At 40.2% G+C, this 16,097-nt stretch overlaps 1 protein-coding gene across 1 annotated transcript in view; it reads right to left on the bottom strand.

The window, feature by feature from the left end:
* LOC138963836 (uncharacterized) overlaps window positions 1-9,592 on the bottom strand; it is a 41,206-nt gene extending 31,614 nt beyond the window's left edge. Inside the window, exon 1 of the mRNA XM_070335690.1 lies at window positions 9,501-9,592. Within this exon, the coding sequence (XP_070191791.1) occupies window positions 9,501-9,512 (12 nt within the window). The 5' untranslated portion in view covers window positions 9,513-9,592. The remainder of the gene's footprint in view (window positions 1-9,500) is intronic.
* Window positions 9,593-16,097: the final 6,505 nt, after the last annotated feature.

Here is a 16,097-nt window from a genome sequence, read left to right as displayed (position 1 = left end):
ACACGCCAACACTGTTTATTATTGATGACTGTGCAGCAGAACGTGACATTGTTAGAAAGAAAAGTGCACTAGCAAAGCTTGCATTCAGTGGACGACATGCATTAATATCAGTTTGGATATTAACACAAAAATACAATGCAGTTCTGAAAGACTTTAGAGAGCAACTCAAAACAATAACATTGTTCTATTCAAAGGACCGTGACAGTTTTGAAGAGTGTCTTCGAGAAAATGATGTCATTGAAAACAAACAGGAGAGAGAAAGAATAAAGAATAATCTGAAATCTTCTAAGCACTCGAAACTGGTTTTAAAAACTGATCAACCAGTTCAGTATGTATGTTTGTAGAAATCCTTGCTAAGTTCTTGTCAAGTTCTTGTCAAGTTCTTGTCAAGTTCTTACCCAAGTTCTTACACAAGTTCTTGTCAAGTTCTTACCCAAGTTCTTACACAAGTTCTTGTCAAGTTCTTACTCAAGTTCTTGTTAAGTTCCTACCTAAGTTCTTACTCAAGTTCCTACCTAAGTTCTTGTTAAGTTCCTACCTAAGTTCTTACTCAAGTTTAATTACTAGATTTTAATTTTATTCTGCATCAAAATAAAATGAACTGTGATGAATTGCTGATGCAGACTGCTACAGATATTGAAATCTGTGACAGTAGGACTATACCTGATAAAAAAGAAAGATTGTATTCACTTGCTGTTTGTGGAAAAACAAAACACTACCTTGGGCAGCAGTTAACTGTGGAAGAAGTACAACATCTTTCCTCAGAAGATATAGAAAAGTATCATGGACGGTATGAATCAGTGCTTGGTTCTAAGATGGTTAGAAGTATTGGACAGACTGTTATAGGTTTGTACACAAAGATTTTTGGACATTTTACACCTCTCGACTCGGAGGAAGACTTAACACATGATCTAACTCATGACCCTGTTGTTTCCAAGTCCCTCGAATCTCTTGCCTGTGGCCTGTATTATCGATTTGGTGCTTTATTAGTACCATTTGTTGCTGGATTAATTACTTTCAAACACATTAATTTTCAGAATAAAAAAGATGACAGATCAGTTGAAGCAGACAGTGGAGCAGACGAAAATACCAGAAGTGAACACAGTGACAAAGAAACCTGGTAGAGTAGAAGCAGGAAAAAAACTAGCCGAATGGAACAGACAAAAAAAGTTAAATCAAAAGGCAAAGCAGAACATTATGTCTGAAGTTGAGCAGACACCAAACATTCCTGAAGTGACTAAGGTCACACAAACTGATCAAGAATTAAAATCTTCATTTCTATCATACAGAAAAGTAGCTGTAGCAGCTGTTGTTGGAGGAGGTGGATACTTGCTTTACAAACTTTGGCAAGGCAAATATAAAGTGTCAGAAAGACCAAAATCAGAAACACCAAAATCAGAAACACCAAAACCAACAAACAAAGCAGTACAAACAATAAAAAAGCCCACAGTAGTACCTGCAGTGGATTCATTTCATATGGAATAATTTTAATATTTTAATTTTGATAACATAAAAATGAGTTCTGAAAAGACAATAGTTAATCTAGTTTATCACGCTGCAGTGATTGGAGGCTTGAGTGTAGGTTACACAATGCTGGGTAAAAGTCTCCTCAGAATGAAACCAGCCGACTTGGGAAAGTTAGACTTCGAAGACGGTGCTAAACTAATTGGTGTTGTGACAGCTTCCTTTGCAACAAAAGACTTCCTGGTGAAGCAAGGAATTATTCCAGAAAATATAAACATGTAAGACAATAAAATGGCTAGCTTGGTTATGATGGTGGGAGGTGCGATTGTAAATGCGCTTGCATTTTCTGGCAGCAACTATTTGTTTTCTAAACTGCAAAATGGTGAAGAGAGGGAAAGGCACAACAAAGCCATGGAACAACTGGCGAAAGCACAGGATGAATACGAGAAGAAACGAATTGCGCAGTTAGACTTTATGAATGATAAACTCAGGCAGCAAGGACATGCAAACAAAACCTTTGCCAATGTTGATGCAGCCATTCAAGAATACTATCTTGTAACTGGAAAGAAAATGAAGACAAGTGCTCCTCCAAAACTGGGTGACTTTTATCAGCCTTCAGAAGAGCAGAAGGTGGGAGAGATTGTTTTCATTGTTATTGGTATGGCTGTTGTTTACTTTATTGCGCGTGCTGTCAAATCTTAATATTCTGTCATTTAAAAAACCATGAGTGATGCTTTGTTATCTAAAATATATTATTCCCCAAAAGGATACTGGAAAGGAAGAACTGCTATTGACAAGCTCAGTGACGCAGCAGGTGTTTCTCAAGATATAGCAAAGAAATGGTTGTCAAAGCAGGCAGTTTGGCAGATCTATTTACCTGCACCAAGAAAAATTACACGACCACACTTTGTTAACATTAAACCGAATGACACTCATCAAATAGACCTGCTGTATTTACCGCATGACACAGTCAGAAGGAAGAAATATAAGTATGCACTGACTGTAGTTGATGTTGCAACAAGATACAAAGATGCTGAACCGTTGACAGAGAAAAGTGCTATAGCTACAGCTGTTGCCCTGCAAGAAATTTACAGACGTGGACCACTAAAGTATCCCAGAATGATTCAGTGCGATGAAGGTAAGGAGTTTAAAGGAGCTGTCAACCAGCTTCTGTTAAAACATCATGTTACAGTGAAGAGAGGTATTCCAGGAAACCACAGGTCACAGGCTATTGTTGAGAGCTTTAACAAACAGTTGGCAGAAAAACTGTTTTCATATCAGTACCATCAGGAATTTTTGGACACAGAAAGTAAATTGCGTAACACTGAATGGGTCAAAAGATTACCATCAGTACTTAGAGCAATGAATCTGGAGGTATTTAAAGCTACAGGGTTAAGACCAGTTGATGCAATCAAACAGAAAACAATACCTGTTGCTCCAAAGTCAACAACACCAGTGGCATTACTACCTTTCAATCAGAAAGTCAGATATTTATATGCACCCGGTGAAGCTGAGGGTGACAGCAGGAAGCGTGCAACGGATCCAATCTGGAGTATTGACATTCATGAAATCAAGAGAGTAGTAGAGACAAATCCACTTATATATTACTTGAGAGAACCAGCACCGCAAAGAGCCTTTGTAAAAGAGGAATTACAATTAGTTCCACGTGGTACAGATGTTAAATGATTTTTTATTTCAGATTTTATAGTGTTAACAAAAATGGAAGCTCTGAGAAAGAATTCTAAGCAACTTCATTTTTTTAATTTATATTTTTATTTTGAGTTATAAAATCAAACTCACAGCGATGGAAGACTCTGTATTAGAATCTTTATCGACAGTATTTGACACCGTTGAATTACAAGTAACGGATCCTCAAAATGTGCAGTCCAGTGTGCAAGACGCCATTGAACAAATTCCAAACAATTTGTTGATTGAACCTCCAGTAAAAGTGCAGATAGTCAGTTTAATAAAATACAAAACAGTCAGTGATGAGGTGCTAGAAGTTCATGTTTCAACCAGACAACTAGCACTTAATTCTATGGCAGAATTGAATGGAAACTGGGCAGATGAAATGATGAAACGGTTTGAGCAAGCTGCAGAGGATGCAAAGATGAAAGGATCCGGATGGTCAGAAGGTGAAATTCTAAAAATAGAATTGAAGCTAAGTAAATTTGCCCCCATCAGAGGTAGAAGTTACATACCTTTACCTCCTGCTCTTGTCAAAAAACGTGCTGTGCTGAACATAAAGAATGATGATGACAAATGTTTTATGTGGTGTGTTCTGGCAAGACTGTACAGTGTAAAGAAAAATGCAGAAAGAGTGTCTAACTATCATGCATACAGAAATAAACTAAACTTTACTGGTATTGAATTTCCTGTCAGCATTACAAGCATTGACAAATTTGAACAGCAAAACAAACCCATCACCGTAAATGTTTACACGTGGGATGAGGAAGATGAACTGAAACCAGTCAGAATATCAAAGAACTCACCAACGATTGGTGATTGTGATACTAACCATGTTGACATGTTACTAATGACTGATGGTGTAAAATATCATTACACTTTGATTCGTACAATGAGTAGACTGATGGCGAGCACAAGCAATCACAATAGTAAACAAGACTTTTGTAGGCGATGTCTCTTGCGTATTCCATCAATTCATGCAGCACTTATACACAAGCAACATTGTAAGAGCGTTGATGATGCGGTTGTGAAGTTAACAACACCACCGCCAGACAGCAAAGTGTATTTTAAGAATGTATGCAAACTACAGAAAAGTCCTTATGTTGTTTATGCTGACTTTGAATCTATCATTGTGCCATATGAAGGACCTTTACCAAAAGACCTACCTAAAACAGTAACTCTAAGTAATCATCAAGTCTGTTCATATGCATTTATTGTTGTTAGTTCAGATGGTAAACATTCTAAACCGCAATTGTACAGAGGACCTAATGCAGCAAAGAACTTCTTACAGCAAATGAACCAAGTGCGAAATGACTGCTCCAAACAACTGAATCTTTCAGACATTGTTATGAAACCTGAAGACCAAGAACAGTTTAACTCTACCACACAGTGTTGGATATGCGAACAAAGTCTAACACCAAACACAGACAATCCAATAGTAAGAGATCATGATCATGTAAGTGGGCAGTTCCGAGGAGCAGCACACAGCAAATGTAATCTACAATTAAAGTTTGATCCTAAGACTTGGAAGCTTCCAATCTTCTTCCATAACTTGCGCGGTTATGATTCACATCTGATCATGCAGGCAGTAACTGATGAATACAAAGCAAGATGCATTGCGCAGTCTTCAGAAAAGTACATGGCCTTTACTCTGAATAGTTTATACTTCTACGATTCTGCTCAACATCTGATGGGAACACTTGAGTCTTTATCTTCATCACTAACTGCTTTCCCAATCACATGTAAGTACTTTGACAGTGACTTAGTTAGAAAGGGAGTCTATCCATATGAATACATGGATTCGTGGGAGAGGTTTGATGAAGATGAGTTACCACCAAAGGATGCTTACTTCTCACGGCTGAAGGGTAAAGGTATAAGTGACGAAGACTATGAACACGCTAAGACTGCATGGAATAAATTAGGATGTAATACAATGGGTGATTATCATGATCAATATTTGTTGGCTGATGTTTGTTTACTTGCAGATATATTTGAGAATTACAGAAGAACATGTATGAAGCACTACAATCTAGATCCTTCACATTACATATCTGCACCAGGCATGAGCTGGGATGCATTTCTTAGATTTACAGGAGTAAAGATTGACTTGCTATCAGATCTTCCTACACTTCAGATGATTGAAAATGGACTACGTGGAGGAATCAGTATGGCTTCACACAATTACTGCAAAGCCAACAACAAATACTTGGACGACTTTGATCCTATGAAACCTTCTAATTACATCATGTATCTAGATGCAAACAATTTGTATGGTTGGGCAATGTGTCAGACGCTTCCACTTCGGAACTTTAAGATCTATTCAGGACCATTTTCACAATGTGTTGTGCTGACAATATTAAAAGCAGGCCCAGACAGTCGAAAGGGATGGATACTAGAAGTTGACTTAGACTATCCACTATCACTTCATGATCTACATAATGATTATCCTTTAGCGGCTGAGAGGTTAAAAGTAAACCCAAGAGAACCTCCAAAGCTGGTGCCCAATCTGTTTCACAAAAAGAAGTATGTGTGTCACTACAGGCTGTTACAGTTTTACATTAGACATGGATTAATTTTGAAGGCTGTTCATCGTATAATTTTATTTGATCAAGAACAGTTTATGAAACCTTACATCATGAAAAACACAGAACTGAGAACCAAAGCCGCTGATGCATCAGAGAAAGACTTTTTTAAACTGATGAACAACAGTTGCTTTGGTAAGACAATGGAAAACCCACACAAGAGAAAGGATGTTAGACTTGTTACAAGAGAAAATGAGGCCATCAAGCTGACATCCAAACCACAGTATCAAGACTTTAAATACTTTCATGAACAGCTGTATGGTATCTTAATGAAAAAACTTGTAGTCAAGCTTGACAAACCAGTATTCATAGGCTTTACTGTGCTAGAGTTGTCAAAACTGTTGATGCTTGAGTTTTTGTATGATTATTTGAAACCAAGATATCCCAAATCGAGAGTACTTTACACAGACACAGATTCATTCTTACTTGACATTCCAGCGGATGACATTTACAAAGATCTAGAAGCTGAAAGTCCTGCAGTAAAAGGAAAAGATTCTTTTTATGACACTTGCGACTACCCTAAAGAATCACCATTGCACTCAAATGTTAACAAGAAGGTTATTGGAAAGATGAAAGATGAAATGAATGGGAAGATAATTAAGGAGTATGTTGGATTGCGTGCAAAGATGTACAGTGTTGCAAGTGAGAAAGGGGTGGTTAAAAAAGCAAAGGGTGTAAGCAAACAGGTTGTAAAGTCGAGCATATCGCATGATAACTACAAGGAAGCACTGTTTCAGAAGCGAGTGTTTCACCATGACAACCCTAAGATCAGTTCCGCGCTTCATCAGATCAACACAACTATTGTAAACAAGAAATCTTTAGATGCTAATGACACAAAGCGCGTTTATTCATCACCAGAATATTCTTATGCAATTGGGCACTGGAGGACAAACGCGGCTCCAAATAGTCTGAGTGTGTAATAAGAATTTTTGTCAATCGGGAAAACCCGCTATGACAGCTTTGTTTTGACTGCAGCGGGGGAGAGGAAGTTGCTTGCGTTGGGGAAGTGTTTGTGAAAGGGGAGTACTAGGCTTTGTTGAGTTTCAAAGCAGCCACCAAGTACACTTATCAAAAGCTTGAATCAAATAAACAAGTCAATTGAATAAGTTAACACTCGGCGGCCGCCCGAAGGCAGCCTTTGAAGCGAAGCGAAGCGAAGCAGGGTGTTGACCTATTTTGGCGCAACTGGCAGTTGCGTGACCTGATTGCAGTGTAACTCTTTTTTCCTACTCTTGTGATTGCTGTTGATGTATATTTGGAACCATTGACGTCACTTTCTCAGCCCAATAAAGCCTGATATCCTCATTCTTTTCTCATGTTGAAGACTTCATAAAAAGACATCCCAACTGTGCTGAATTTGGCTCTGTATGGAAATAGTAAACGGGCAATCTCCCTCAATCTCCGTGCATACGTAGAAGAAATTTTAACGTTTCTTTCCAACCAGCCATCCCAGGTCTCATTATGAATGCCTTGTTCTGCTTCATAAAACTTAAATGCGATTTCTAGAACCATTCCATATTGCAAATTGAAGCCCATTGAAGTTGCCTCCTGTCTTTGTATGTGTCTATATCCCTCAACTAACTTTTCAATGGCACTTGCTGATGATGTGATATCTTCCGGATTAAAAAAGAACACTTCCTTCCTAACTTTCATGCTTACATCAACAATTTTTGACTTTAAATATTCGTGGAGTTCATTTAACGTCATTGTTGTTTTGGTTTTCTTTGGTTTTCCTCCATACAAATCTGAAAGTTTCCGTTTTGGGCGTGAAGGAAATTTAGGTAGTTTTCCACTCTGAGATGGCCCTTCATTTTTCATTTGCGATAATACTTCAACAAAATTGTTGAGGTAACTGAGGTGCTCTTCAATAGTTAAAAACTGCTCAGAATTCCATTCACTCAATGATTCCGGTAAAACCATAGTTGGTGAATGTAAAATTAAAGTTGATGACTGTGTTGAAAAATCTAATAGATTTTGATGAGCACCTTGTGATTCAAGAAGTTCTCTCTCTAATTCTTCAGAAATGCTATCTCGAGACATAAATATTTAGCAAATATAGTGACAGGTAAAAACACTTCTCTCACAGAAAACACAACTGCACGGCAGGCGACTCCGGAATGAAATGACAAAATCACTAGGCCATGTTACAATCAACACCAAGTGTTGGGCTGACGTGACGTAACTGTTGCTATCACATGATTTAATCTTGTCTTGCCATTGGAGGAATATAGAAGACAAGTTTGCAGGCCTGGCAAAACACACGCTGGCTGTTTGGAGAGCGTCTAAAAATAAAGTGGCTTAACCAGGTTGCAGGCCTGGCAAAACACACGCTGGCTGTTTGGAGAGCGTCTAAAAATAAAGTGGCTTAACCAGGTTCAGGGTTACTGATTCCGACAGACCCGGAATTGGTTCAAAACAACCTTACTTTACTGTATTTTTTTTGTTTGTATGGATTTATGCAGTAATTTTCTGATTTTGTCGCATGTTTCATTTTAGTAAAAGTTTAGTCCAGAAGCCTATTTTGGGTTAATATTTAGGGTCTGTCGGAATCGGTGAGCCAGAACGTACATTCCCCCTTTCTCTGAACTTAAACATGAATAAGTAAATATTGTTTCAATCCGCCTTGTAAGGAATCTTATTGGCTCTTGTTCAAGCTTTATATTCATAGGTGACAATCCATGACACATCTTTTGAGACATTAAGAAAGAAGACGCTAAATATTTACAGCCTATAGGCCTACGGTTTCAAAATACTTCTTCGTTCACCGCCGTTTGTTGGTCAGTGCTCTTAGCGACAGTCTAGTCATACCCCTATTACAACGGGAAATCCCGATATCACGTCAATAAGCCAGGGCTCAGGTCTTTTGAAAGAACGTTCAACACAATGATGACCAGTGTTTGACTTCATAGCTTCTACTTTATGACATTGGTAATCATAAGAATCGCACATAAGATTAGGCACCCACGCAATTGAGTTCAGGGAATAGAGATATGGCGAGTTTTAGGATTCATCTGATACCGATTAACACAGCACAGTTAACACGTTGTTTCGTATTACATTCGCCAGAATGATAACACACCTACACCATTGATTTCAGGCTATAATATTTTATATAGAGGCCTGACCAGTTTTAAGACTTACAATATATCACTGCAAATTAAACACGTTCGGTTCGTGACAGCACATTTCGTGTCGTTCCACACATCTCGTCACACACTACACACAACACACATCTCGTCACACACTACACACAACACACATCTCGTCACTGTGACACACTACACACAACACAAAGCTCTCACGTTTAGCACACAACACTCGCACAGCAAACCAACTCTGAACAATGACATCGCATAGATATGTTTCACAGGCAAACCAACTCTGAGCTGTGACATCTTATTGATATGTTTCACAGGCAAACCAACTCTGAGCTGTGATATCTTATTGATATGTTTCACAGGCAAACCAACTCTGAGCTGTGATATCTTATTGATATGTTTCACAGGCAAACCAACTCTGAGCTGTGACATCTTATTGATATGTTTCACAGCAAACCAACTCTGAGCTGTGACATCTTATTGATATGTTTCACAGCAAACCAACTCTGAGCTGTGACATCTTATTGATATGTTTCACACATCTCGTCACACACTACACACAACACTCGCACAGCAAACCAACTCTGAACAATGACATCGCATAGATATGTTTCACACAGATTTAACCTTCGAAAATAAAGGAATGACAATACAAAAGGCCGCTACTCACGCCACTCGCCATTCTTGCTGTCGACAGGAAAGCAGCAAAGTGTACACGGAATAGCCCACTGGGAAGGCCTGCTGTATATTATTTGTTTGTTTGCTTAACGCCCAGGCGACCACGAAGGGCCATTGCTGTAGATTATAAGTAACAGTCTAGTCATAACGTTGATATAATGGAACATGCTTGTGTTGAACGCCTGGAAAAACACACACACAGTGTTAAACACGGTAGGCCTACCGGTGCAAATGCACCACAGGCTATGCAATACGTGTGAACTGTTTCGATATTTCTCTCTATTAATTTCAGGCTATAATATTTTATATAGAGACCTGGCTATAGTGGGAGGGTTACTTTGGGTGGTCACATTAGATATTATGTTTTTTGGAAAGTTCGTTTTATTTGCAGCCACAGTTCGGTAAACGATAAATGGCTAAACCCAACCACCTGAGAATGAGAAGCGTTTTCGTAACATAACCCATATTCTGCAAAAATGCAGCCATAACGCAGGGGGTAGGTTACAAAAAAACGTCATGTACCGCCTGACTGCATACGGGTATAAGCAAATTATACCTTAAACGAAAGCTAAAGATTGTTGCCATCAGACAGCAAGTAAAATGCCTAATTCGTAAAAACAGGTTTTTTTTAACAACATCTCTATAACATGCGGACGACAAAACAGGAAATGCCATTTTCTCAATCGATATGTATAGCTAAAACCGCAATCAGAAACATCTTGAAAATTGTTTATTCTCACAGCTAGAAATATTTAACATCAACAATTGTTAATTTACCGAGGAAAACAACAGTCATATACATTACATAATGGATGATTCTGAATCAACTCCGAAAACCGAACCGGCTTGAAAAAGGATAATTTGGTTCAATCTGTTAGATTTTTACCCATAACATTAAAGATCACCTCGTTATAAAAGGAAAGTGATCATTGTAACAGGATTTTGCTATCGCAAAATAATTCAACTTTCCGGTTTTACCACATGACGTCAATAATGTTATCAAGTTATTACATAGCATGCATTTGCAAGAAATTATACTAAATGTTAGAAGCGATCTTAAAGTGAAAGTAACGTTTAATAAAAGTATGCGCATTTACTTATTGATTGATATATGACTGAAATAAGGGACATGTAAATGAAACGTACAAAACGACATTTTGTACACTACCTCTCTAAAACAAAAACGCGCCTATGACCGACCGATATGTATATGTAAATTAGGTCATTGTTAGCGATGAAAACGGGTTTTCTTTAAAAGATAACACGCAAACTGTGAAGTTCAAGCCCATAAATGATTTTAGTACGACTTCTTTAGAACATGTCTGTTTTTCACTCCACCAGTTTCAGTTTTAGTAAAATATATGTATAGCTGTCATTTTCAAAAAGCCTTATCTGCAATTCACTTAACCAAATACACCATGAACCCAGAAGGTATTAGAGTGAGACACTTTACAGTGAAATATGTTCTGATTCCCCTTATTTCAAAATATATGCATTTCAATTGGCAGACACGATTCTCGTCGTGGGTGCGTGCCCTCTGGTGAGGCAACCGTTATTATTTTTTTCCGTAAGAATTGACATTTTTAAACATAAATCATGGACAAACAAGAGGCGAAGCCATCAAGGCTCACGTAAGAAATCGACAAACAGTAACACAAACTCAATCACTCCGTCACACACACACACACACACACACACACACACACACACACACACACACACACACACACACACACACACACACACACACACACACACACACACACACACACACACACACAGAAAGAGCATAGGTGAAACTGTGCAAGAAAGCGAGACACTAGATCTAGATCTGTCTGTCTGCATGTAGCCTACTTACAAGGACACGACTGCCAACTAGTCTCGGCGCGCTCAAAATAATAATGACCGAGACTTTCAGTACTTCCTTCGCGTGACGTCTAACCCTCTTACGTCATAATGTGACGTCAATGTAATGTGACGTCTTCAAATGTTAGAGTTTCTACCACAGACATACACACGCACAGACGCACGCACGCACGCACGCACGCACAGACAGACAAAGTTACGATCGCATAGGCTACACTTACGTGAGCCAAAAACTCATTCTTCAAAAGGTCCAGGATTTCTTGGTATAGTCAGTTAAAGCATCTTAAAATTCAAGACATTTTGCAATTACGTGTGTGTATTTGAAATGGCAGAAAATATTGAATGAAAGTGATTTTTGACTGATTAAAACCCTACCCCCACTAACAAAATGGGCCCTGAGATTAGGGGTGTTAGTTGAAGATGAATGAATATTGGCTATGCTTTTCCCCTAAAGTATTCAAAACCTTAACATATACATCGACAGGATGTTCTACATTAACACAATTAACTTTTTAAACATATACATATGCTTAGAACACGATACTTCCGGTTTTTCTACCTGATGACTTATACATTTAGGGGTCCAAATAGTGATCGAGCTGGATTGCTCCCTTTAGTTTCACTAAAAATATGATTATCGGTAGCAATTTTCTTCGACAAAGAGAAGAAAACAAAATCGAAATACGCGCAAAATGAATCGAGCTTGTTTGCTTCTCTTAGTACAACTATACAATTAATAACAGTCGTCTTTTGTTTCGCAAAAATCAGACAGGAGATATTTTTTCTGACCAAGGGAACAAACTCTGGTCATATGCAACATCAACCAAAATGGATGAATCACTTCCCTTATATTATCTGCAACTATTACCAATAGCGCTCGTTCAATGTTCATACAAAATGATTGCATCGTTCTCAGTGTTCAAACGCAAAACCAAACCAAACAACCACAACAAAAACTTATGCGGGCTGTATTGTCTTCCTTGTGTATTGGGGCTCGGAGAGGGAACAAAATGCAGCTTTTGTCACGACACATTTTGATGAGATAATTATGAACAAATCGAATTTCTAATACATCATCTAAGGGATATGTATTTAGAGAATACTACATGACTGTCGGCGTGATCCGAGGTTTATAATAAGGTTGTGTGTGTTTATGGTTGTTAGTTTGTTTGGTTTTTTGTGTATTTTTCAATATTCGGATGCGAGCGAAACGTGGCATCACATAGAAAGCCATATGTGATTTATCATTCTTGAGATAATACAATGTTCTTTCTTTTTTTATGCTCGCACGTCGCAGTGTGCATGTTTTGTAGCAGGGACTAGCTATTTTAAATAAAGGACTTTATGGATCTTACTCCACTTTCCTTGAAAAATAAAGTTTTCGGGTTCATTGTCGTCGTTGTCGTTGTCGTTGTCGTTGTCGGCGTCTCACCGCCATCGGCTTTGTTGTCGTTCTGATGATCATCTTACCAACGATTATCACCATCCTCATCATTACCAAAGTCCTACTCCTCCTACATTAAAACTACGTTGATTCAATACATTTCACTATTTTCAAGCGCCTGTGGTTCCAAGGATCCGCGAGCAGAACTAGAACAGAGCGTTCATGCTGCCGTACCGAGTGTATCAGCCGTTGTCAAGGCGACGTGTGAGATCGATAGGTTATTGTGCGCGAGATAAATAATGCAGCGATAAGAATAGAACGGTACCGGGTGTGACCTCATCGCTGGCCCTACAGGCTTGCTGGTCAATGCTGGGGCATTTGAGGTTGAGAAATGTGTTTGAGTGTGTATGGAGGAGAGGAGGTTGGGTTGGGGGGGGGGGGGCATTGGTGGCATTGACGGTGGGTACTGTCTGTTAGCTTGTCCTCCGTCTGTCTGTCCGCTGACCTATGAGTGTGTCTGTTATTTCGCATGGGCGTTTGTGAGGTGTAAGAAAAGAACGGCAGAGTGTGCGTTTTGGAGTGTGAAGGGATAGCCACTGTGACTCACAGTGATGCAACAGGCTTTGTGTTGAATGCTGGGGCATTGGAGTTGTCGTAGACTGGGAGAAAGGGAGGGAGAGGGGGAGGGGGGGGGGGCTTGCCTGTCTGACTGTCTGCTTGCCCACCTGTCCGTCTGTGAAGATCTGTTCGCGTGGCTTGATTAATGTGTACATACGAGAAGTGTGAGTCTCAGTTTCATATGCCTGTTTGCCCGTCTGTCTGTCTGCCTATAACCGTCTGTCAGTCTGTCTGTTTGTCTGTCTGTCTATCTGTCTGTCTGTCTATCTGTCTGTCTGTCTATCTGTCTGTCTGTCTATCTGTCTGTCTGTCTGTCTGTCAGCCGTCCGTCCGTCCGTCCGTCCGTCCATCCGTCCGTCCGTCCGTCCGTCCGTCCGCCTGTCTGTCTGTCTGTCTGTCTGTCTGTCAGATTCTGAAACGAACTACTATTTATCTAGTCAGATGAGTCACAAGATGAAAAGTGGGAAATAATTATCCTTCCAGTTGTCACTTAAAATAATGATCCTGCCAATAGTCACTTAAAATAATGATCCTACCAATAGTCACTTAATTAAAATAATGATCCTTCCAATTGGCACTTGGTTGTGTGCACTTCCGATTCTATTTTATGCATCACTGACACTTGGCTGACAGACAATTGATGGAAAGTTGAGTTATAGTAATCTAATAAAATCAGAGGACAATCAGTTCCTGTTTAGTTCATGTCAAAGTCGTTCAAGTCTTCATTGTTTGCTTGACTACTCGTCTGTCTGTCTGTCTGGCTTTCAGTCTGTCTCTGTCTCTCTGTCTGTCTGTCTGGCTTTCTGTCTGTCTCTGTCTCTCTGTCTGTCTGGCTGGCTGTCTGTCTGTCTCTGTCTGTCTGGCTTTCTGTCTCTGTCTCTCTGTCTGGCTTTCTGGATGTCTAGCTGCTTGTCTGTATGTGTGTCCCCCCCCCCTCTCTCTCTCTCTCTCTCTCTCTCTCTCTCTCTCTCTCTCTCTCTCTCTCTCTCTCTCTCTCTCTCTCTCTCTCTCTCTCTCTCTCTCTCTCTCTCTCTCTCCATTTTGCTTTTGCAAAAACTCCATAAATAAAAGCTCAGATATCGACAAATCGCAAAAATAAAGTTTTTAAGCAAACGTAATGATACACCCGTCACCACCACCACCACAAAAACAACAAAATTCAATCCAACGATGCCATCACCACCACCACCCACACCCTCACTAGTATCATCTTCACCACCGACAACAATAGCAAAAACCGCATTAGTAACATCACTACCATCATCCACCAACGACGACAACAACTCTACCAACACCACCACAACAACAACACGTCTAGCCATATAGAAGTCGATCAAAGAACAAGAGCACAACAACGAGCTAAAAGTAATAGTTCGTTCTGACAAGAACTGTAAAATCGATTTTCGCCACAGAGTCTGCAGGGCTTCCTGCCGGACAATTGGGGATGATGGCCAGCTGCACCGAGGTAGAGAAGAGTTAAGACAGGCTAATTGGAGATTCAAACTTCTGATGAGCTTTTCTCTCTGTGTGTATAGTGTTGTCGCTTTGTTTCTGTCTTTGTCTCTCTTTCTCACTTGACCATCTCTTTCCCTCTCCTTACTCTGGCACTGGTCAGGCACCACCACTCCGACTCTGGCACCACCATTTTGTCCTCTAATACCACCTCTCTCACTTTGGCACCACCAATCTCACTCTGGCAACAAGGTTATAACTCTGGCATCACCAATCTCACTCTGGCACCACCATTCTCACTCTGGCAACAAGGTTATAACTCTGGCATCACCAATCTCACTCTGGCACCACCATTCTCACTCTGGCAACAAGGTTATAACTCTGGCATCACCAATCTCACTCGAACTCTGGCACCACCATTCTCACTCTGGCAACACCATTCTCACTCTGGCAACATGGTTATAACTCTGGCATCACCAATCTCACTCTGGCACCACCATTCTCACTCTGGCAACATGGATATAACTCTGGCATCACCATTCTCACTCTGGCATCACCAATCTCACTCTGGCACCACCATTCTCACTTTGACAACACCATTTTTATTCTGACATCACCTTTCTTACTCTGGCACTACCATTCTTATCATGGCACCACCATTCTCATTCTGGTACCACTTTAGTGATGGACTATATAGCTTCCTTTCGCATGCAATTGGAACTTCGGCACAGGGCAGGCACTGATCTTGGAACGACCATCCGCAATACTGTCGCATACACACACACGCACACACACACACACACACACACACACACACACATATACACACACACACACACACACACACGTACACACACACACACACACACACACACACACACACACACACTACACTCGCCTTAATATCACTTACTCATCCCAGTCAACGGCTCTCCCAGTGCAGAGTGACGCATGCAGGGTATCAGTTTTAATCACATTTTATTATGCCCCACCACCCTATCCTTCCCCCAATACCGCACCCCCCTCAGTCCAATCCCCACCCCCTACTTCGCAATAGCTCCTTCATCAACGAGTCGAACAGCTCGCGCAGAACTGACTGTGCCTTTAAAAAGCGAAGTGCTCTTGACGTCTCGAAGATCTCAAACATCCCCTGACCTGTTGCATCTCCCCCCTGCGGAACCCCCCATCCCTCCTTCGCGCCTCCCCTACCTCCCCCATTTCCATCACAACGCTCACTTCGTCACAACCGAAGTGGAGTCACTGCTGCTC

Source organism: Littorina saxatilis, linkage group LG4, assembly GCF_037325665.1.
Source record: "Littorina saxatilis isolate snail1 linkage group LG4, US_GU_Lsax_2.0, whole genome shotgun sequence".
Classification (NCBI taxonomy): domain Eukaryota; kingdom Metazoa; phylum Mollusca; class Gastropoda; order Littorinimorpha; family Littorinidae; genus Littorina; species Littorina saxatilis.
This window is presented reverse-complemented; position numbering and strand designations above follow the sequence as displayed.